General features: G+C 32.0%; 1 protein-coding gene across 1 annotated transcript; it reads left to right on the top strand.

Annotated features, from left to right (window-relative positions):
* LOC145274438 (polypeptide N-acetylgalactosaminyltransferase 2-like) lies at positions 1-25,886 on the top strand (the record flags this gene model as incomplete). The annotated part of the gene is made up of 3 exons (XM_080127455.1): positions 1-149; positions 4,897-5,023; positions 25,794-25,886. Coding segments are annotated over exons 1-3 (296 nt in total), but the record flags the coding sequence as incomplete, so codon positions are not given.

The raw sequence follows: 25,886 nt of genomic DNA on the forward strand, positions 1-25,886 counted from the left end.
TGGTTTTATTCTAAAATTAAAAATTAATTATTCTTATTTTCATAGAACTCCACTGATTGCTGGTGGACTCTTCATGATTGATAAATCTTGGTTCAATCATCTGGGAAAATATGATACCAACATGAACATTTGGGGCGGCGAAAATCTTGGTGAGATTCACTTTTGCATTTCTTCTTTGGTTCTAATAAATTATCTTTCTTTTCTGCTATTTTTAATACTATATTTACTTTCACCATTAAAAGTCTATGATCGGCCTAGTATCTCCTTTCATTTTAGTGATGATAGATGCCGGGTTTAATCTCAATATTTATCAATTCAATTAATGGTTTAAAGCATTGGCATACTTCAAAATGAAAGTAATGAAAGAGAGGCTGCGTTTTATAGAAGACATAAACAGAATTATCAAGCTAGAAGAGAATTCACCAAATGTATGCAATTATAAAGATTGATTCAGCAATTACTGTCTATGTGGTTGTGTTCAGTTAGGAATTACTTAGTGTTATTCAACAATTAGAACTAAATAAAAATAAACATGCAGACTGGGTAAATTCTTTATTAACAAAAACAATGGAAAACTCTGACTCAATTTAGAAAGTGAGGAGGTTATTTAGAATGCCTTTGTTTGAAGCCATAAAACCAACTTGTTTGTGCCAAATTTGATAAACCAAATGGCTGTTGGCAAATTCCAGTTGAAAAAGAACAGCCAAGAATTTGACGTTTCTGAAACGGTTTTCAGTAACATAACAGTACCAGACTTTAATTTAGCTGAATTTAAGACATTTTCAAAATGTTGTCATGTTTATGTTACAAAAACAAGCCCAAATTATTCTAAAGCAAATGATAGTGATGAATCTACAGACAATTAAAAGGATTTGGGGAAAATGCATTTAAAAGTGAAGAATTACAACTTGTCCTGTTAATGCTAAGCACGTCAACACTAAAAAATGGTGCACTATCTCTTGCAAAACGTTCTAGAATAGAACATTACGAATAACTGTTCAAACGATACTTCATAGCAAAATTGTTTTGAAGTCTTGCTTACAAAAGGAATCAGAAATTTCAAGAAACTTTCAGAATTAAAACCACGTGACGCTGTTTAAATTAAATACGAAAATAATTGATAAAAAGGTAAAATTATCGAACATAACTATAACAACGTCAATCGCCATATTTGGTGCTGAGAGAGGAAGAAAATACAGTTAAATTTCATAAATGCCATCAAAAAAGAAAAGAAAGCACTCACATTACACAAGAAATAGATTATGGAAATACACTCCCAAAATGAATAAAATGTTTTTTTGTTCAACAGCTGAACGGATCTGTTGATTATGGATATTTACTGAACGGATCTGTTGATTATGGATATTTCAGATTAGGGTAGGTCGTTGCACTTTATATTTCAAAGATGTTCGACAAATCTTCTCGGATCAGTTGAAATATACAGGTGATCTAGAAATTGATTTGGGTTCAATTATGAATTAGGGTAAGAAATGGTTTCCTTTAATTCTGTTGAGACCCAGCTGTTGTCTTTCAATCGCAATTGCAATCTTTGTTATTAGCGAGAAATCGACTCTAAAATTTCTTGGTCTTTCTCATTAAATGTTTCTTGAGATCCATACATTAAATCCATTGCTCGTTCTTTCTTTTCGTTAGACAGGTTTTCTTTGTCTCTCTAAACACTTTCTAAAACCTGAGGCTATTCGCTATGTCTACAAATCTACTATCAAACCATGTATGGAGTATTGTTGTCATATTTGGGATGGTGAATCTCTGTTCCATTTGAAGATTCTTGATAAATTGCAGAAACGTATCTGTAATTTGATGGGATCCACATTTTCTTCTCCAGTGCAATCTCTCTCTCGAAGACGTGATGTTGCTAGTCTCAGTTTTTTTTCTACAAATACTATTATGGTATGTGTTCCTCAGAATTGTATGATCTATTCCTTGTTCTTTTTGTCCTAGCTCGTTTGACTCGTTGGTCTACAGGTCTCCATCAATTCGCTGTTTTAATACCTCATTTTAATAGAGATTCCTATTCCAGTAGCTTCTTTCCAAAGGCTGCAATTTGTGTGAAACTCTCTTCATGCCTAGTTTTCCTTCGTTTTTTTTTTCAAGAGTAAAGTCGATAGGTATCTCCTATCTAATCAGCTTTCGTTCTTGTTAACTCTTTACAGCAAGTGGCTTCATGCCTTGTCTTTCAATAAAAAACATTTTTTTTACTTGGTTAATATGTCTTTGTAATTTCTATATTGGATATTTTATCATGTATATTATGCAAATATATTATAATATATTATAATATACTATGCCTATATATTATAATATTGCCTATTTTTCCATCTATTATGCCCTCTATCCACGTTATTTTTTCTTAAATAATAATTTAGGAAATACATTTTTTCGCCTGGACTATAAGTTTTATTTAAGGAATTATTTATTTCCTTAGTTTTGGGATCAATTCATCAAAAACTGAACGTATTTTCTAGAAAACATTAGATTTGCAAGGGATATGTTTACGTCATTGTTAACATGTTGATGTTATTTGATAAGAATTTTTGTAGTTTATTTTCTGCTTCAACTCAATTTGCTTTTTTGATGGTTGTTTTGAATATGTTAATAAACCTTTCAACCAGACTGCTTCACCTTGGGTGATAAGATACACTTTTTAAGTGATTTAGCGAAAGTATTTTACAAAAGAAATTTTAAATTCTTTTGATAAAAATTGCGTACCATTGTCAGAGATTGCCTCTGACAATGGAACGCAATTTTTATCAAAATAGTTTTCCACATGCCAAATCTTGCGAACAGTTTCTGTAAAATGTTTGTTGTATTTTTACTTGTTTGCATTTTGCATTTGACAACTTTTGACCATTTAATAACATTGTCTATGGATATTCGGTATATTTTGCAGTAATTTTCTAAACCCCAAAATAATTGTAATAATGCCACATTAGTTGGCGCAGCATGTATTTTATCGTGTCTGCCCCTTCTGGACCGTTTTCATTAATTATCTGTCTTGGATTTTTTTGTAGAAAATATTCACATTTTTCCATATTCAGAGATTTAAATTCAAATTCTTTTATGTTTTTTAACACTGTAGTTACGTGTTTCATATGTTCTTCACAATTTTCGCTTTTTATTAGAATATTATTTAATAAGCTGCTGTGACGTCCAAATCTGCTAATATTGTATCCATCGTTTGTTGGCAGATGACAGGGTGCCGCCCCTAATTCTATATTGCAATCTTTTAATTTTAAATAATCCTTTATGAATAATAAGATGATAAAAATCTGAACGATATGATTTTAAAAATGGAGGCAGAAGACCTCAATGTTTTGCCCATCTTACGCGGGCTTTTTCAAGAAGTTAAAACAGATAAAAATGGTCCATGATAAAAGGGTCAATTATTTTAGGAGAATATATGCTAAAGTGGAGAGCAACATATCTCTCTTCCCTTTAGTATATATACTCCTAAAATAATTGACTTCATTCGTTGAAAATCCAAACATCAAACCAAGGAAGAACAAAAACACAAAAACGTCAGTTTTTGCTCGTGATGTTAAAAAAATTCACCATCAACTCATCAAATAGCCAGGCAGTAACAGTGCTGCTACATTTGACAAGGCTGGAATACCTTCCTTGTCCAGATAAACATGCTACAATATTTTTAACGAGATTGCAAGAAGCATTAAGCCCATAGCAAGATCTGTTTTAAACCAAACTTATAAGGAAAAACGTTTGGCTTAGCTCAGAAATACATGAAAACCAGCTTTGAAAATGTTCTTTTCACTGATGAGGCCAGAGCAACCCTTGATGGACCAGATGGGTGGGCCAAAGTTTGGAATCCTCTTGGATTCCCTACCCCTCATCGATTCTGTCATCAACAGGGAGGTGTTTTGGGCTGGAATAATCTGTGATGAACGAAGTGTCAAACTGACAAGCCAGTCTTATATTTTATTTTTTAATGAGCATTTGTCACCATCGCTTGATGACCTTCAATTGGCATATCACTTCAAATTGATTTTTATGCACGACAATGTACCGTCCCACTCAGCCAAGACTATGACATTCTACCTTAAGCCATTGGGCATTAATGGAGAAAATTTGGTGACATGGCCAACGTTTTCTCCAGATATAAACCCAGCAACTCTGGTCAATAGTAAAGATGAAAGTTTATGAACGAGGTGTTTAATTTTCGTTGAAGGATGAAATTTGGAGAAAGATTTTGGAAGCATCAGATCATCTCAAATTCACTGACTGACATCATCAGTTGACAAGAGGTTATTCAAAGTGATTTTGAAGTGTTTGAGTTATTTTGATAAATACATATTTCCTTAAACAAAATAATGTGAAATCCGTTCAGGTTTTTGGTTAATATTGTTACTGGATATGTTCTTTATTTCATATAAATACAAATTTGAAGTTAGAATATTGTTTTATTACCGAAAATATACATTTTTGAACACTTGCAATGAAGTGATACACACTTAAAGTTACCCGAAAATAGAAAAAATAGCATAATTTTCAAAATATTTGTTCAAATTCAAAAAAAATCAGAGAAATAAGGTATCTTGTTATGCTCTTCCAGTGTACCAAATTTCATTTCTCTGTGAATCAGAGCAATTTCCAAATTAAAAAAATATTGACCTGCAGTAAAGTGATACACAGGGTTTATATATCATTGTCAAGTCAATCTGTTATCATATACACTGACTACCACTCTTAAGTCAATATATTTTTTTGAATTGATATTATTTTTAAACATTATGAATGAAATTTTACTGTAATGCTTATGGAACAGCTCGTCTATTCTGCAATATTTTATAATTTGGCTTAACTGAAAAAAATATGCTTATATTCATATATTATAATTTCCAATTTCTTTTCATTGTCTAGAAATATCTTTCCGAGTTTGGCTATGTCATGGAAGTTTGGAAATTATTCCTTGCAGCAGAGTTGGTCATGTTTTTAGAAAACACCATCCGTACACTTTTCCTGGTGGAAGTGGGGCCGTATTTGCAAGGTATCTTTTGTTTTTACTGAATAAATACGTTTGCTTGAAAAAAGATGAAATAGAATATATTGAAAGAATAATGCTCTATTCTGTTTCTCATATAAACTAGCAAAATTATGTATGTGTGTGTGTGTGTGTGTGTGTGTGTGCGCAGCTTTTTTTAAATCGCTTTATTTATATATTGATTATTACCTCCCTTTGCAAATGAAGATTCAAAATTCCAACTTGTTGAAGATTGAAAAGAATAATATATTATAACCAGATCAGGTCACCATAACTGCATATTACCAGCAGGCCACCCGGCGTTGCCCGGTCGTAAAATACGCTTAAATATTATATTTTAATTCATAGAGAAACTGAGACATGTGCATGCAAGTATTATGTTTTTCTCTAAACTGTTCACTTCTTGTAAGTAAAAACAAAAAATAATCGAGCTGAAATCGAAATCAAACCCTAAAGACAGTGAGTTAAGTACGATAACCATTAGACTAGCATGACACGTTCTTTAAAAGATGCTTTCAAAGTACTTATTCTTAACATAAGTAATCTATAATGTGAACTATTTCACATATGTGCATTCGTGAAACAGTTAACAAACAAATAAAAATTTGATGACTTCTATGTACCAATTTTTCAATTTTGACCCAGATGAAAACAAATTAAAAAGTTTTCCACATATCCTATATACCAAATTTCAAGTCTTTAGAGCAAACATTCGTTGAGTATATAGGTTGAGAAGTTTTCTCACACACATACACACACACATTCTCACTTTTATGGATATATAGATATATAGGCATGCCGCTATGGTGATCTGATCCAGTTGTTTGCCTTTTTGATCCCATTTCAGTATGGGAGTTTAGATGCACTCAGGACTGTGTTTTTTTTTTGTCTTTTACATTTATATTTATATTTATGATTCTTTTTTCAGATTTTAATAAAATTAGGATAAATATATTATGAGCTAATTTTAATTTTGAAGAAAGGTAAATTGTTGAATTGAAGTATGAATACCTTATTTTGATTCCTTATTTGTTTCCTTATTTTGATAAAAACAAAAAATTCATTTACATAAAATAAATGAGTAGCGTTTTTTGTGGTTTTAGTGCATGTGATGAATAGAGTTCAGCTATTTGGTATGGACCTACAATTCAGTGACTTTATGATGACAAGTAAAATTGTATGTACTTTCAATGCAAATTGCCTTGAATAAAATTATTTGCTGTTATCATTTTGTTTGTTTTTTGATTAAATCATGTACACACACACACACACACACACACACACACACACACACACACACCTCGATTAATCTAAGGAAAACTAAGTTTGAAAAAATTTGAATTCTTGTTGAAAAGCGAATTAGGAGAAACTATTGCAAGCAAGAAGTTAAAAGAGATTATTCTTTTCAATCTCCAACAAGTTTTGAATCCATTTGTCATGATCAGATTGATACTGAATTGGAAGTAAGATTTGACTTCTTGCTTCACCTGCCTTGGCAAATAATATGCTAGGGATTTGGATGTTTCTATATTGCCTTTGGAAGGTCTTCGTTTTGGGGACTTTTAAGCAGCAGCTTCTGATGAGGGAAAGTAACAGCTTTAATCATTGACATTGCCAAATATTGTTATTGTTTTGCCTCTTAGAATTTCTATTGCTACCAGACGGAGAAGATTCTCAAAACTAAATTTTATTAAAATGTGTGAGATTGAACGGCTGAGTAAGGCATTACAAGAATCCTGTATTTACAGAATAGTATTTTACAGAAAGACTGCTCTGGCACTGTTTTGAGACTTTGTTATAAGCTCCAGATTGTGTCTAGAAGAGATCATATAGTAACAAAATAGGATAAATCATCACATCAGATCATCTTCTTGCTGTCTATGAAATCAATACTTTTTTTTCATTTAGGTTTTACTAGCAGGGAGTTTGACGTTGCCCGAGATTGAATGAGGATCAATGTATGTTCCATATTTCCAATACTTTAATTCAAGTTTTGATCTTCTCGGCAGATGATGTATCAAGATTATTGCTGAATCATTTGGTCATGGAAGATATGTTTAAATGCAATCATAGTATTATTAATGATTGCTATGTAAAACATTTTGATTAATTACAATCAGTGTTACTTACTAGTATGTAAACCTGTTCAAAAACTCATGATGTAAGCTTGCCAATTGTGATATCGCAGCATAATACATACAATGTAGGAAGACTTCTGATAGGTGATGCCGCGGCCCACTTATAAATATGTCACATTACAGGTTAATTCCTAACTGATTCCTGATTGAAATTGAAATTAAAACAATCAGCACTTAAGTCAGTTAACAATTTAAAAGGAGCATAACTTTTAGAATTAGGTTTTAACGTAAACAAATAATTTTTAAATTTCAGGAGAATTACAACAACAAGAAAAATTACTTTTTAAAGCATGAAGTAAAAATGAATTTAGTGAAAATAACACTGCATTTCCCACAACACAATTTGTAATTCTATTGAAACATTCACTTATGAAGATTTTTATAGAAAATATGTAGGTCTGTGAAGATTACTCAGATGCTAAAATGTAAACCTACTTTTATGAAAAGGCTTCCTTTCAAGAGCAATTGCCCTTGACATATGAAAGGCTTTGATAGCATAAAGGTCTACTCCACAAAATCTCCAGTTACAGTATAGCTGAAAATGTCTTTTCAATTATGAAATCATTTCTCTCTGATAGGTTCATAAGAGTAGCGACTGATGGGCAGAAATCAGAAGCTCCCAGAATCAATGCTGGAGTCCCTCAGGGGTTCATCCTGGATCCAAATTTCTTCCTTATCTACATCAATGATTTCCCAAATATCAAATCCTAAGATCATTCGTAGACATTTATGCTGACGACACTACCATCTATGGCAACACATCAAAGGCCGTAAATGACCAAGTTCTTTCTAATTCTCTCTCCTCTGATCACGTGGTGCAATGGAGAAAGAGGTGGTTTAATGCATCTAAATTCAATCTATCTTTACATCATCAACACAGTGATCCCCGTCTGGCATCAATTGAAATGAATGGCTCTCGTTTTGGGAAGGCTCTATATTTTGACAAGCTTCTAGGTCTGACCTTTACTCCTGATCTGAGACGGAACGCGTACATGAAATGCATTGCCAAGGCTGCTCGAAAAATGGTGGGATCATTCTATCGATCCAGTACATATCTCACTGCTGATGCAATTCTTTACCTCTATAAGAGCCAAGTACGTCCAAGGATGGAGTACTGTTGTCACATCTGGGAAGGAGCTGCTAGAAACAGCTTATCTTGCCTTGACAGAATTCAATATAGACTTCGTAGCCTAGTGGAGGATGCTCTTTTCTCTTCCCTGCAACCTCTTTCCCACAGAAGAGACTTTGCGAATCTGTCTCTGCTTCATCGTTATTTTCATGGCAAGTGTTCGTCTGAGCTCCAATCTATGGTTCCCCCTGGCCTGACTTTCATGAAAAACACCCGTCTAGCCAAAACCACTTTTAATAATTTCCCCCACTCTTTATCTATGCCTTAATCTAAACATAGATTTCATGAACAAAGCTTCCTTCTTACAACTGCATGTCTTTTTCGTTTTCCTGCTTTCCAACTGACTACAATATGGTCGTTTTCAAGTTCAACATGAACAAGTTCTTGATGTCATCCTTTAAGTAATCCAATGTACCCAAATTTCCACTACTAACGATTACTAAGACATTTTTCATTGACTACTGTACATTCATTAACCCTTATCGTCGATAACACTTGATAATCGTGACTCCTTTGTAAAAAAAAATAACAGAACATAATAAGTTTCTTAATTATATTCTACTGAAGAAAGCAAGCGAATTACAATTCTCTGAAACAATGAAATTTGTGTGTGAGTTATTTAGCCTAAATACAATATTATTCTATAAAAGACGGAAGTGTTTTAACTTATTAAAACAAAATGATGAGGATTATTACATTCGCGTCAATTTTAAATAAGTATTGTGATGATTTTAATTGTTAGAATTGTCAGCCAGCGACTTCAAATGCTTAATATTCGCCCAAGGACTTGTCTCCATGAAAAAAAAAATCTGAGATAAAACAGAGTTCTATTAACACTAGAAAGTGAATCAGATATCATGCTGCAAAACTGACTGAAGATTGCCAGCAGATAATTAGTGTTAAAAGCGATTCCAACAATATCCAGGAATTTGGTGCATCATACATTATAAAAAGCCTAAAAATCACTCCCCTGAGAAAGAAAGCAAAGAGCATGTTCATTCACAAGCAAAAAGTAGTTGAATGTTTCAAAAAGAAAAATTACCCCTAACCCATATCCAGGAGACAACAAACTGTAATAATCGTAGCAGAAGTGGCTAGAAATGAAGAATAGAAATAGTCAGACAAGCTAGATCAAATAAAATAGCGAATAAGAATCTATGAAAATATTCTGTAATCAACATCCTAAATAAGACAGTTCAATTGCAAATAGATTCTGGTCTAGACCTCTCAATCATTAATTTTCACACATGGAAAAAATTAAAAAAGCAACAATGAAAAGGACAGAAAAAACAGCTCATGCTGTAATGGGAAGCAAAATTAAATTTGAAGATGAGTTATCACTACTGGTAACACTAAATAGCGTCACAAAGAAATTCAAAGTTATCATCCATAAAATTCTGAAAATTATTCGGAACTGATTGGATGGAGCAGTTTAATTTGTGGAATCAACGAATCAATAATTTTTCCCAAAAAGTGGAAAATATAACAAATAAAGGTCCCCCAATTGGATTAAGTGCTAAAACGTAAACTAAGTGCTAAACATAAAAGAGTATTTTTTGAATCACAACTTAGTCCAGAACAATTTAGTCGAACTTTATTCCCAGCAACACCTGTTAGGAAAGGTGTTACACCCGGTTGTCAGATGGTGGTCAAATACCATTTTTAAATAGAAATTCTATAGCCTATTTTACAGAGTTAGATGTTATATTAAAAATGTCTGCATCAAAGGTCATGCCGAAAACCAGTTCTCATTTAGAAACAAACTCTCAAAGTCACTTCTCAAAACATTCCAAAATTAATTTTAAGGAAACCATCCTCAAAATCAAAAGTCTATCATATAATGCTGAATATAAACACACCATCAACTTGATCACCGGCAGAACCATGTAAAAGTAAGAAAATTAAGATCCGTGTTTGACAACTGCATTCCAAAACAGTAAAAAAAAATATGGTTGAAAAAAGCCAATAAATGATTTTTTCCAGGTCAGAAACTCTTTTTCTAAAGTTTTCAAAAGAATATGCTTAGTAGGAAGGAAGGCATGATCATTAAAGACATATTCATAAGCGACATAACAACCAAGTAAACAAAAACAGCATGAAATGGATTAACACACAGGATGAAGTCATCTACAACATATTTTATTTTGATCCTCACTCTCAATAAGGATAACAATAATAATCTTTACAGCATAACTGAGAGAGCAAATTTACAACTTCCTTAATTTAATTTAAGATTATCAATTTGATTGAAAAAGCAATGGGGAAATATAAAACCAAATAGTTGAGAAGGGTCTAGAAGGATGGAATGACTGAGGAGAGAAAGCACTAATAAGACCTTCACTGAATAAATGCAAAGAGAACTGAAGATGCTTATTGCAACCCAAATTTCAGTCAAGATGAATAGTCATTGCCAGTGAGAAGTCAATGGAAAACAGCTGTTGCGATTATGCAAATTCATTTGCAAATGTTATCGATAGAGGCAGAGAGCACTGGAAATTGGGGAGACTTGCTGTCACTCAGACTCCAAGGAACACTACCGGTTGTTGTCAGTGAGCAATCTGTGATGATGACCTGTGTGAAATCTTCTAGTGATTAACAATACTACTACTACTACTACTACTACTACTACTACTACTACTACTACTACTAATAATAATAATAATAATAATAATAATAATAATAATAATAATTATTATTATAATTATTATTATTATCATAATAATAATTATAATAATAATAACAATTATAATAATTATAATGATTATAATAATTATAATAATAATAATTATAATAGTTATAATAATAATAATAATAATTATTATTATTATTATTATTATTATTATTATTATTATTATAAATAATTTTTTAAATATAAAATAAAATATAAAATAAAGTAGAATAATTATAATATTATATAATACAGAGTGGAATGATAAATTTGTCATCCAAAAGAAAACAACATCACAGTTTTATTTTAAAACTTTTATTGAAAAAATCAATTCAGGTAACTTGATTATGTAGTAGAGCTGACATCTATTCAATGTTACCGCCTTCAGCATCAATCACTGCCTTGATACTGATCCGGAAGTGAAAGCATGCCTTTTCCTCAAGCGTCAACAAAAGCTCGGTGAATGGCAGTGATCAAGCTGTCTTTGGCGTTGTTGGAATTCATGTTGATGATGTTCTCGACATATGACTAAACGAAGTAGTCTAGTGGGTTCAAGTCGGGGGAGGAGGATGGGGGGGCCAGTGAGAGAAGGGTATAAAGTTGTAGCACTCCTTCTGAAGTCAAGCCTGAGTCTCTTTGGACTTGTTGGCAAGTGCCGAGTTCTGCTGCCACACCCAGGATCTGTCAGCAGCCACCTAATTGCACCAGGGAATCACCATACTCTTCAGCACATCCAGGTACACTTTGGGGTTGACTTTCAAGCCGACTTCAAAGATGTGAGGTGGCATGATGTGGCCTTCACTTCACAACAAAGACCATCACAGTGGCTGGAAACTTTGTTTTCATCACTTTGGGCATGTTCCTGATATTCGTGGCAATCCAGCGATGGTTTTGGCTGTTGTGCACCTAGTCTTCACAGAAGTTCTTTTTGTCTGAAAAGAACTAGAGCACGTTTGGCTTCTTGGGATGCTTCAGTTTGTTGAGCAACCTGACGAACTTGATTAGCCTGAAGTTCTTTGTCTTCTTAGTAAAGATCTGACTTGTCTGGCATCTGTAGAACCTACACCTCAAGTCCTTCTTCACACATGCATTCATGTGTGTGAGATGCCTAAATGTCTGGCAATGTTGAATATGCCACTGGGGAGTTTCATCAGCCTCGACCTTTTCAATGAACTCCTTGTACCGGGTTCTTCTTGGCAGTGTCCTTGGCCTTGGGCTTCTTCTCCATCACCTTCAAAGGGTTGTCTGATGCATTGACCTGGGCCCTTGTTGTAAGCGTTAGGGATCTCATAGTTTGTTGAATCACTGAAACAAGAAATGCTTACAAACACAAATACTTAACAAACGCAGATAGTTTGCAAATACATAAATACATTTTTTTACAAATCGACAAACATGAAAGTCATGTAACAGAACAACAATAATTTGGTACTCACTTAGAAGTCGTTAAAGTCCTACTTTGTCTCATAGTGGGACATAGTTTTCACCCAGGGTAAAACCTTACATTTCTCGTTAAGTCCGAAACATCTCTGTCTCTCCTGTGGGCATAGCACCCATGGGGAGTTAATGCGGCTTCCCTTCTCGATGCTAAAACTCGTTTTGACTGTTGTGACTGTCTGTGTGTGTGTCAAAGGAAATCACTCTCAAGTGTCTACCTAAACTGGTGTTCTTTGCCTAAATTCCCCTATGCCCTCAAGCATTGAACCATCCGGATTTGCATTTTGAGGGTGCTGGCAATGGCCCTGTTGTCATAACTTAGATCAGTAGAGACCATGATTTGTACAGCGGTGCATATCCGATCTCACTCGTTGAACATTGTGTCACTTTCAGACATGATAGAAGGCTTCTATCGCTCATGGGATTTGTACAAAACTGGCCAACTAGTAGATGGTCTGCAAAAAAAAAAAAGAAAGGAAAACCGGTTTTCATCAGACGGAAATAGAATCCTATTGCCTGTTCTGGGGTGACAATTTTATCGGTCCACCTTGAAATAATAAAAGAAAAAGAGACAAATAAAATAAACTATCAAATAAAATAAACTATCAAATAAAATAAACTATCAAATAAAATAAACTATCAAATAAAATAAACTATCGAATAAAATACTTTAAAGATAAATAAAACCTATGATAGGCATCATGTAGAATGGATAATTGAATCAAATAATAAAGTAAGAATAGTAATAATAATCTATAAAACATAATAATGAGAACATTAATTAATAATTTAATATAATAATATTGATTATTTATTATAACCATTATAAAAATTTAATAAGATATATTATTATTACAGGTTAATAGATAATTATAAGATACTAGCGGGATCTGTGGAAATTCCACAGGGGCTCATTCGTATGAAATATATTGATGTTGACATTCTGTAGATGTTCAGTGTAAATGGAAACGCTCTGATATTATTGTAGCTTTTTTGTTAAACCTGCCAAAGTATTTATCAAAGCTAGCACGAACGCCCGGCAAAGCCCTGTCATACAATACGCTTAGATATGATATTTTAATTATTGTAGATGTTGTGTATATTATTATAGAGTCAATGTTCTATCGATTTTCATATATTATAAAGTTGCAATTTCAAAAATAAAAAAATATATCCATGACTTGAGTGCATTAGTTTGAATGGAAACCGAAATAAAAATTTATGAAAAAAAAATAAAATAAAATATATATATATATATATATATATATATATATATATATATATATATATATATATATATATATATATATATAAATTTTTATTTCGGTTTCCATTCAAACTTAATGCACTCATATATATATATATATATATATATATATATATATATATATATATATATATATATATATATATATATAATTTAAAGGAGATTAGAACAATAGTCTAAAGAGCTGAGTGTATTTTAATGTAACAGTGAAATTACTAGTTTAATTAAAATACAGGAAATAGAAAGTGCTCGTTGTAATTTAGATATATATAATAAGCTCGATAGTTAAATGTCCTAGAGCTAATTCAATATTAAGTAATGTGATTTATAATTTAAAATTTAAAAATCAAATTTTAATTAAATTAAAAATATATATACCTTGAGTTCCTTCAGCTATAATCAAAACCGAAACCAAAACTTATGAAGAATTCTTGATAAAATTATTTGTAAAAAAATAGATGAGTTAAGTGCCATCAGTTATAATCGAAACCAAAACTTATAAAGAATTCTTGATAGAATTATTTATAAAAAAATAGATGACAAATGCCATCAACTATAATCGAAACCGAAACCAAAACTTATGAAGAATTCTTGGTAAAATTATTTATGACAAGAAATAGAAGTACATAACAATTAAACGACCCGCATGTAAGCGTGACACAGGAAATAACACACGCACTATCGTATTAATATATGGATGACAAAATATTATTAATAATTAATAATTATTAATAATATTACATGAATTATATGTAAAATAAAAAGAATAGTGACTTAAAGGAAGTATATATAGAGAAAATAGACAAATTAAAAATTAAATTTGAAATTAAAAAATAAAAATGAAATTAGTAATTAAAAGTTAGTTTAAATTGATGAAAAAATGTTTAAACTTTGACATGTGATATCTTAATGATTAGATAGTTTTTCAATAAATATGCTGAATAAAATATAATCACATCAATTATAGGAGATACAATTCAAGAAAAAGTATTGAGTAGAAGAAAATAAGAAAGAATTTTTTTAATTCGTTAAAATATTGTTTTATTGAGTGTTTCATAAAATTTGTTCTTATCAAATATCAGTTCATATCATCCTCATTGAAAGTTATGGTAAAAATTGAAATCATACCAAATTCATGTAAATACGTGTTGATAATATGAAAGTTTATATTTTAATGGCAAACCAAAATGAAATTTTCTTAAAGTATATCTAGAAATTGTAATCCTACAATTGGTGAAATGCGCTTACATTCCATCAAAATCTGGCAGAATCGAATAGTAAGTGTCTCACTTAGACAAAATTCAAAATCAGTACGAATCAATTTCAAATATAATCTTTTAAGGATTTAAAGGAAATAAGTTTAGCTAAATAAAAATTTGCCGTTGGTAAACAGCATTATGAATACATGAGTGAATCAAAAAATAAAACATCAACAAAATAGCAAGACTGCTAATGAAGTCCATCAGAGAAAGGATGGAACTCAAAGAATCTCTGCAGAATGTTATCGACATAAATCCTATAGAAACCTAAGAAAAATCCTGCACTGGAAAACTTTGAGAAGGACCTTGTAAGTTTTACTAGAAGCTTGATAGTTAGAAAGTATAAAACTGAGGTATGTTGTATAAAAATAAATTTGCTACTAACAAAAAATAACTCCAAAACCAGTTCTTGCAGCTAAAACTATGAACTTTTATACTATGACCGTTCACTAATAAATATAAAACAATTATACTTAAAGAACTTTACAAAAATTACAAGTGTACCTGAAAAGATACCACTTCCAGTATTTGATGGTAACTCTCAATTCTATAACAATGCTTTGGGAAATTCGAGCTATGACAAAAACATTAAATGATATTTGAAATTTTTCAAGCACGAAAACTAGAGGCTAAAATTTTAACATTATCACCACTCTAAATTCTCTAACTCTGATAATACTGATAAAAATAGCAGACTAAAGTAATACTAAGTAATCCTTCCCAAATTAAAATATAATGTTATTTAAATGGAATCTTCTCTTGTAGTATGTATATGCTAGAAATAATTCATTTCTCATTTGCCTCACTCCCTTTTTCTATTGTATTTCTCTATCTTATTTTTGTTCTTTTTAAATTTTTTTTCTCTTTTTCTTGTTTTTTTAATTTTAAAAATGTTTTTTTATTTTTTATTTTTTCCTCTTTTTCTTGTTTTTTAATTTTAAAATGTTTTTTTCTTTTTAATTTTTCCCTCTTTTTCTTGTTTTTTTAATTTTAAAATGTTTTTTTTCTTTTTACTTTTTCCTCTCTTTCTTTAAAAAACATTTTTAATTAAAAAACTTATTTTTCTTTTTAAGTTTTTCCTCTCTTGTTTTTAACCTTAATTTTCTCCTACAAAACGTGTTCTTTACCCATGATTTTCCATTAGTTTTTAGATGTAACTGTTTTGTAAAATATCTCAAGCCACATTAATCTAAATTGTCTAATCTAAAACTATATAGAAGAAAAAAGACTATTGTTTTGAAAACTGGAGAAACACAACATAACAAAAGCAACACTTAATTTGGAATCTTTTCTGCTACAAGAAAACCGAATTCGTCTCGTTTATTTGCCCATACCTTCTCTACCTAACAAGCAGGATATTAAATTATATTTCTCAACATGGAGGATATTAAATTATATTTCTCAACATGGATAGCTTTCTTCAAGATCAACTTCCTGTGTTTACAAAGGCTTAACAGTGAAGATGTGAAATATCCACATTTTTTTTCAATAGTTTTTTTTTTTTTTTTACAAAGGAGTCACCACTTATGAAGGCCCGGGGGACACTTGAGAATAAGGGTTAATGAGTGTACAATAGTCAGCGATAAAGCAGAGACAGACTCGCAACGTCTCTTCTGTGGGAAAGAAGTAACAGGATCGAAAAAAGAGCATCCCTCACTAGGCTACGAAGTCTATATTGAATTCTGTCAAGGTAAGATAAGCTGCTTCTAGCAGCTCCTTCCCAGATATGGCAACAGTACATCCTTGGGCGTACTTGGCTCTTATAGGGGTAGAGAATTGCATCAGCAATGAGATATCTGCTGGAGCAGTAGAATGATCCCACCATTTTTCCAGCAACCTGAAATAATCTGGAAATATAAGATGGAATTAGTTTTAATAGTTTTATAATAAAAAAGAGTTTACATAAAACCAAACAGCATTAAAAAAAATAGTGTTTATGTCAACTTTTATGATAAAAATATATTCATGAACGGTTTTTCTTTTTGTTTCAAACATCATAAAAGTAATAGTCTTTGAAACATTTAAGGTTCATTTTAGCATTGGGAAAAGGCATTGGAAGAATTATTTAATGTCTTCCCTATCCAGCATATTGGACTATAGAAAGCCTTTGTAAACACGGGGATGCTGATCTTGAAGAAAGCTGCATGTATTTTTTTTTTAATTTCTGTAATTGATTTTTTAGCTAATTTGGCATATGAACTAATTGTGATCCACAGGAAGTTAAGAGTTGCCAGAAGTAGACAATGAGAGCCACATCTCCATCCGTTCATGAACACAAGTTATGGTTTATTCCTTTTCAGTATTTGTACTGACCAAAGATTTAGGTCACAAAACCAAAACCACTACTACCATCCTCTTCAGCACTATATTAAACCTTCCTCTTCCCTACAGTGTAAAAGACAATTCTCACTCCTTAACCCTTCCTTACACCTAGTCACCCTGCTTACTGACTCCTCCCCTACCAGCCTGCTGCTACCATTCAAGTAGAGCACGCTGGTGCCTTTTCAACGAAAACGAGGCAGAGTTCACTGAGTCAGCGTTCAGTACACACGTGTTTTGACGACTGCTGACGACTCATGTCATCTTACCATGTTCGCAGTGTTAACAGAAAATAAAACAATCCTTCAAATTAGTATTTGTGTTGTGTCTTATTCAAACGAGATAACAGCAAATATTACAATGGTGACCTTGCCTAAAGAATACTGCACCTCGTCAAAAGAACTTTGCACTAAGAAATGAACAACATAAACTGGACTTGGACCGAAAAGAAATGAAACACACTTTGGAATCTTCAGTGTGGTTAGAAGCTAAGAAAAAACAAGTCTGACCGTGGGTGCTTAGTGAGTGAGTTCAGGCCAAGAAAAGGAAAAACGAAGATGGCGGCCAGCATTTTATTACATGCTTCTTGCATAATCTCGTGTGCGCGTGAAGTTGGAAACTACAAAACAAGCTTCATTTCTCGGTGCTGAGCGATTCCAGATCGGGCAGGAGAGTAGGTGCAACGGGAGTGGAGATACTTTCTGAAATTATAATCCTTTTTTGTGTGTTTGAGGTGACCCCCCCCCACCATTACGGTGGTTCATTCAGTAAAATACAAGTGACTACTCAATTTCACGTCACAAACGTTTCAAAGAGAACCTTCTACATAAGTACATCAATACTATATTTCCCCCCTCCTTCTTTGTCTACACACGCAAAAAAGAAAAAGAAAAGATACACATATATATATACTTAAAAAAAAAAAAAAAGAAAAGAAGGTAAGAAAATGGAAGAATCCAGTGTGCAACAAATAAACCTAAAAAACGCTGAGTTTATGGAAACGGCAGTAAATGGCTGGTTTTCCATTCTGGAAGGCCAATTCCACCTGCACAACATAACAGCGTCAACAACCAAATTTTACGCTTTCATATCATCCCTGTTTCCAGAGGTGGTAGCTAAAATACTGATAAATATTTTAGAAGGCAGGAAATATGAGGAACTAAAATGCTCCTTGATTGAGTCCCACAAACGAACCAAGCCGGAATTGCTCGACAAACTAATGTCAACTAACACTATAACTGGCCGTCTTTCCGCATATCTTCAAGAGATGCTGTCTATTGAAAGAAGGATAGGTATTGACGAAGAGATTCTTCTTCATAAATTATAAGTTATAATCAGGATTCGGTTCTGGGGTTCGGGAAGGAGTGAGTCACTCTCTCGACAACAGCACATTTCTGCCCTCTTCTTTTCCAATCGACCACACCTGGCCTCTCGCCACCAATGTCACACCCCACAATCTGAACGTCAGCAATATGAAATTCTTTTCAAGAGATGTTCACGACTCTTTTCTCTCTGCTGCCCCAGGGAATTTTTCCCTGCTTTTATATCCTCCTATCTAGAAAAAAAAGGGAAGAGACAGGAAAAAGAAATAGCTTCTCCCATCATGCGCTGCCTTCCCAAGATGCCCTTCGCATATACAAATGCACTGGCCATCCTTTCCTTCTTCTTTCCCAAAGAGCGATGCACATACGCCTGGTACGTTTCTTTTTTTTTTTTTTCTTTTCTAACCATATTACCCCACAGGCCCCCCTGATCTTTGAGATCAATAAGACACTTCATAATACTTCATCCAAGCAGGCCTCCTCCTCTCACGTTGAGGCCTCTGGGGGACAACTTCTTGGGGGTTGACATTTTCAGGTTCACTACAGACATTCTCGTCCAGTTGTAAAGAACCACAATGTGGGGCTAAGTCGAATTGGGGTGCATCGTTAGCTTCTTGGTGGATATCGACTTCCTCCTCTTCACTGCCATCACTGCGCACCGGCAGGGTTACACGACGCAGGTCTAGGATATGCTGGGGAACGCCATTCACCATTACGTTGTTCTTTGACTGCGTTCCCGTTACGACCTCCCTCCCCCAGCGAGTGGTACATTTTGCATTGGGGGCTTTACCCACACCTCCGCGCCCACTTTAATGGTAGCTTCTTCACCCTCAATTCCTACCGTTTTGTTGCACGGATGCCGTCACTTATATGCAAAGACGGCTCTATGAGGCACAGTTGTCTCATCTTGTCTAGTTTTTGGTGAGATGTTGTACCAAAACACCGCCTCCATGGGTGAAATGTTGCTTTTTTTCCGCAGCAGCCTTGATGGTGTGATGATTCCTCTCCACTATCCCATTGCCACTCAGCCGATACGCTGCCCTAAAAAACTGCCTTACTCACCACCTATCACACACCTCTTTAAAGGCTTCTGATCGGAAAGTGGGGCCATTGTCCATTAACAGTTCCTCAACCGGCCCTCTTTCCAAAAAATATTTCTTCGATGACCCCTCCGATCGCCCATGCAGCTTCTGCCCTGATCTCTCTCCATATGGCAAACTTCCCCGGTCCACAGTCGATCATCAACAGCTACAGCTTATGGCGATAATGGGTCACATCAATGGCCAATCGCTTCCAGTCCTCTGAAATCTGTAACTCTCCTGCTTCTGTCTGGATGGTCTGAGTCTATCGATTGGCACTCCTGACAGTGCTCCACTAACTCCCTGACCTCCTTCTCGGTAGTTTCCGGGTAAACCTCTCTTGCCAGGAATAATGTCCGTTCTCGACCAAAGTGGTGCATTTCATGTAACTTTTTAACTTCCTCCCCTACACAGCATACTGAGGAATCCTCCTTTCTCTCTTGCAGCCAGGCCTTCTTTACCCGTGTCATCGAATCCGCCTTGTTCTTTTCTGATGGGGTCAGCACTACAGATACCTTCCACTGAAATTCCGCTATCAAATCTGCAAGTGCTCCAAGCCTGCACTTGATCAGCATTTCTGCAGCACCTCTGGTTCTAACTCTCTTATCGCCAGTCACTGCTGACCTGAGCCATGAAACTACCGTTGCCAAATCGGATTTGATTTCAATCGTTTTCAATCCCCACTTCAGGGCCAGATTGATTCCTTTCATAGCAGCCTCCAGTTCGGTTACATCGTTTTTCTTCCTTAACTACGCCACATCTTCCACAGTTACGCTTCCCATCTCTAATAATGCCAGACTGCTGGCATCCAGCCAAATCACCCCCGCATCTCATACTAATTAATACCGTAGTATCTTTTAATGTACGTATGTGTGTCACAGTTTCCAGAATATAAATTATTTAATTGCAAAATACTATTTATTAAAAAGGAGGATAGAATGTGACAACATATTAAAAACATTAAATTATTGATATAAATTATTAATATAAATTATTAATATAAATCATTCATATAAATTATTTATATAAAGATATAAAGATCCGCTAATTTAATGTTCATAGTATGTTATCACCTCTTATTTTTTTAATAAATTTTTAATAAATTTTTAATAAATTTTTTTAATAAATTTTTTATTTAATAAATAGAATCTCCCGATTACCAAAGAAACAATGTAAAAAAAATATAAAAATATTTTTAAAAATAATGTCGCTTTTGGGACGTACGTGATACTAAAATATACCTTCTTTGCTGGCTAGGATCAAAAGATAGTATCCATTCTGTCTAAAGATGGTATAACGATATCGTGGGGTTTCCGTTTGTACTGGGCGTCCATACAATAGAATTATGTCATAGACTCCTTTAAGCATATTGGAGATAAACCACAATAACTAGATATATTCTGACACTACATTAACGAGATTACTAAAATAAATACTTTTACAGCCAAATATCATGGGGTCTCCATTCATGAAGAACGTCCACAAAATGCCCAGCAGCAATATATAAAAGATGCTGCTGTGGAATTTCCACAGGTCCTAATATTTTATTTTAAATGTAATAAATAAACATATCCATACTTCTGTGTATGTAAATGTACTTTTAATTTTTTTAATATATCGTCTTTAAATATAATAAATATATTGTCTTTAAATATAATAAACATATCGTCTTTAAATATAATAAATATATTGTATTTAAATATAATAAATATATTTCCAAATATAATAAACATATCGTCTTTAAATATAAAATACTATATTGTCTTTAAATATAATAAACATGTTGTAGCAGCCGCTACAAACAGACAGAGACTACTTCTCACACCTTCGAGATTTTTTAATCCATTTCTCCCTGGCTTGTCGAATCACAAGCCAGCTCTCAGTCACGTGACCGAGTATATAAAACGCGAAATCACAAACCATTCTTTCTCTTTCCGCTTGGCTTCAGCTGGCAGCAGAAATTAGCTTGGTGCTTTCGCACCAGGCCTAACGTGAGCACAAAACAAGCTTCTCTTCAAACTCCTACTTGCTTCCACATGCCGTACCCAAACGAACATTCTTTGTCATTCTAAAGAACTGTCCTCGGCGATAAAGCTCACACACACCCATGACAACATGTCAACACACTGAAGTCTTTCTTTGACCAGGCGACTGCTAGATATAACCATGTGTGGATCAAACTGTTCTCCCTCAGTAAGCCGGCAATATATTAATTCTATCTTCACACAAGAACACATGTCCCTTTCCTTCTCCTTCAACAGGCCTGACCTATATCTTATTGTCGGATATCTAATCTTCGTCCCCATACAAGGAACTTTTCATGACGACAACGCTTGCGCGTACGAACACAGGACTCTCTTACTAATACTTTTCTACTAACAAAAGGACAAATAAAGTTTGTTTATTAAATGTAAAAAATGAGATTCTTTCATTGTCTTCATTTTCAACAATATCGTCTTTAAATGTAATAAATATATTGTCTTTAAATATAATAAATATATCGTCTTTAAATAAAATAAATATATCGTCTTTAAATATAATAAATATATTTCATTAAAATATAATAAATATGTTGTCTTTAAATATAATAAACATATGGTCTTTAAATATAATAAATGTATTGTCTTTAAACATGATAAATATATTGTCTTTAAATATAATAAATGTATTGTCTTTAAACATGATAAATATATTGTCTTTAAATATAATAAACATATGGTCTTTAAATATAATAAATGTATTGTCTTTAAACATGATAAATATATTGTCTTTAAATATAATAAATGTATTGTCTTTAAACATGATAAATTCATTGCCTTTAAATATAAAAAAATATATCGTCTTTAAATGAAATAAATATATCGTCTTTAAATAAAATAAATATATCGTCTTTAATATAATAAATATATTTTATTGAAATATAATAAATATCTTGTCTTTAAATATAATAAACATATGGTCTTTAAATATAATAAATGTATTGTCTTTAAATATAATAAATGTATTGCTTATAATTTAATAAATATATTGTCTTTAAATATAATAAATATATCGTCTTTAAATATAATAAATATATTGTCTTAAAATATAATAAACGTATTGTCTTTAAATAAAATAAACATATTGTCTTTAAATATAATAAATATATATTCTTTAATAAATATATTGTCTTTAAATATAATACATATATTGTCTTTAAATATAATAAATATATCGTCTTTAAATGAAATAGATATATCGTCTTTAAATATAATAAATATATTTCATTAAAATATAATAAATATCTTGTCTTTAAATAAAATAAACATATGGTCTTTAAATATAATAAATATATTGTCTTTAAATATGATAAACATATTGTCTTAAAATATAATAAACGTATTGTCTTTAAATAAAATAAACATATAGTCTTTAAATATAATAAAAGTATTGTCTTAAATATAATAGATATAATAAATATATTGTAATCAAATTTAATAAATATATTGTCTTGAAATATAATATATATATTTATTTAAATGTAATAAAAATATTTTTAATATAATAAATATATTGTCTTTAAATATAATAAATATATCGTCTTTAAATATAATAAATATATTGTCTTTAAATATAATAAATATATTGTCTTTAAATATAATAAATATATTGTCTTTAAATATAATAAATATATTGGCTTTAGATTTAATAAATATATCTTCCTTAAATATAATAAATATATAGTCTTTAAATATAATAAATATATCGTCTTTAAATATAATATATATATTGTCTTTAAATATAATAAATATATTGTCTTTAAATATAATAAATATATTGGCTTTAAATATAGTAAATATATTGTCTTTAAATATAATGAATATATTGTCTTTAAATATAATAAATATATCGTCTTTAAATATAATAAATATATTGTCTTTAAATATAAGAAATAAATATATTGTCTTTAAATATAATAAATATATTGTCTTTTAATATAATACATATATTGGCTTTAAATATAATAAATATATTTACTTTAAATGTAATAAATATATTGGCTTTAAATGTAATAAACATATTGTCTTTAAATATAATAAATATATTGTCTTTAAATATAATAAATATATCTTCCTTAAATATAATAAATATATAGTCTTTAAATATAATAAATATATTGTCTTTAAATATAATAAATGTATTGTCTTTAAATATAATAAATATATTGTCTTTAAATATAATAAATATATTGTCTTTAAACTTAATAAATAAAGAATATTGGTTACATTTTTTTTTCTTTTGCACACAAATGGCCAGTCATTTTCCAGCTCACTGAAAATACAATTCAATAGGTAAATCTATCGGGACTTCTGGAAGGTCATTTTCACGCTGCCATAGCAGTTTTTTTGTCTCTTCCTGGACACGTAATTCCAACATGCATGAGCCCAGTTTCAGCTGTTCTAGGGTCTTGCAAGACCAAACTTCTCTAAATGTTTCTTGTCACGAGTAACAGAACACACTCTGTCATTCACAAAAGTGTTTGTCAACATAAGAAGAGATAGTCACGTTTGTGATCTCATCCGGGCTTAAGACAGCATTAACAATTTTTAAAGGTGTGAAATTGATCCCAAATCGAGTAAGAAAATCGGGTGGAATTTATTTATGTTTCCCCTTCCCCTCACTGATTAGTTGTTGCCTTGTCCCTTTAAGGCGTGTGAATTGGCTAACAGGAATTCCAATCTGAGGGGTTATGTGAGCCAGCCTATAAAAACACTAGCATGTTGCATTCTGGCCTCTTTTTCAACCCTGGCAGAACAGTGGCTGAACATTGGTGATAAAGCCCTCGACGGAAGTCACAGAAAGCTATTACTTTCTCTTCACCATTAACCGTGACTACTTCTTGGCACAGCCTCAAACGATAGTTATTATTCATCCTCCAATTCTCGCTTAGATTGCGACTAAGGTCAAGAAGCAGAATATATTTACGCCTACATGAAAAGAGCCAGAATTGAGGGATGTACACTTGCAACCTGTTACTCGACCTCTTCACCCAGATAAGTTCCTGTGAAGCACATTTTCGCAAATCTAGCAATTTTCCTCATTTCTGAACATTCATCTCGTTGTATTGTATGCCACATTTGTTCACCCAGTAAAATTTCTCTAAATATTATATACATTTGTCGTGTTCCTTTTCACAAAAGCTGTCGCCATATTTCAGTTTCAGAACTTATTCACAGAATTATCACTGCATTCTCATGTGTGAGAACTGAACTTCTTTCAGGGTAAAATTAATCCTCATAAATATTATTGTCCTTTGGATGAATTTATTTTTCGCCGACACATAAGTCTTCAACATTTCCATGCATGTCCCTCAAACATTCATAAAAGTAAATAAACATGTTTATAAAAAAAAGTTTACAGATATTCTTGTTTATTATATTTAAAGACAATATATTTTTAAAATTTTACGAAAACTTATTTGCAAAGCATGTGACAAATAATAGTTCGGAACTGTTTTCATCAGGGGACGCGAAATTAACTATCACCGTCTACTTCCGGCAACATATAACTTTCTGGTGATGACAATAAGTTAATATGGTGAATTACCACCTTTTAAAATATATATAAATATAACATTTGCTTAATTGTTAAATTAAATAAAGTAGTTGAAAAGCAAATTATTTTTTCTTGCAATTAATCAGAAGTGACTTTGCCAGGGCATTAATCGTCAAGTCCATCAGTTGGCGTGATACTGTAAGCAAGTTGCATTTTCTTAAAAAAATAATAAATAGCACTCCAATTAGCATCTCTAATTTTTATACGAAAATTTGAAGGAATCGCTTAGTAAAATAGAGTTATTTCCCATGGACCAATGACGACAATTGTAAAAGCGTGAATTCATTTTCTTAGAATCAGTAAATCCGTGTTCAAAACTAAATTTACGATTGCACAACAATATTGTACATTTATTATTATATATTGTAATATTTAAGACATTTGAAAGTAAGATTGGTTTTTGCTTTCGTAATCATTTTTCAGCGTTGTTTACGACATTTAATCCTCTGACTTTTTAATGGATTTACCTCCCTTGCATTCGTACTTGTACTAAGGGAGACAAATTCAAATACCTCACACATAAAGTGTTTTTAAAGCACAAATACATTTCTTTATAATTTCAGGAATACTCGTAGAGCAGCTGAAGTATGGATGGGGAAATATAAGCAATATTACTATAATGCTGTACCATCGTCTAAATACATAGCATATGGAGA

Source organism: Euprymna scolopes, unplaced genomic scaffold, assembly GCF_053919585.1.
Source record: "Euprymna scolopes isolate OS-2025 unplaced genomic scaffold, ASM5391958v1 sca384, whole genome shotgun sequence".
Taxonomy (NCBI): Eukaryota; Metazoa; Mollusca; class Cephalopoda; order Sepiida; family Sepiolidae; genus Euprymna; species Euprymna scolopes.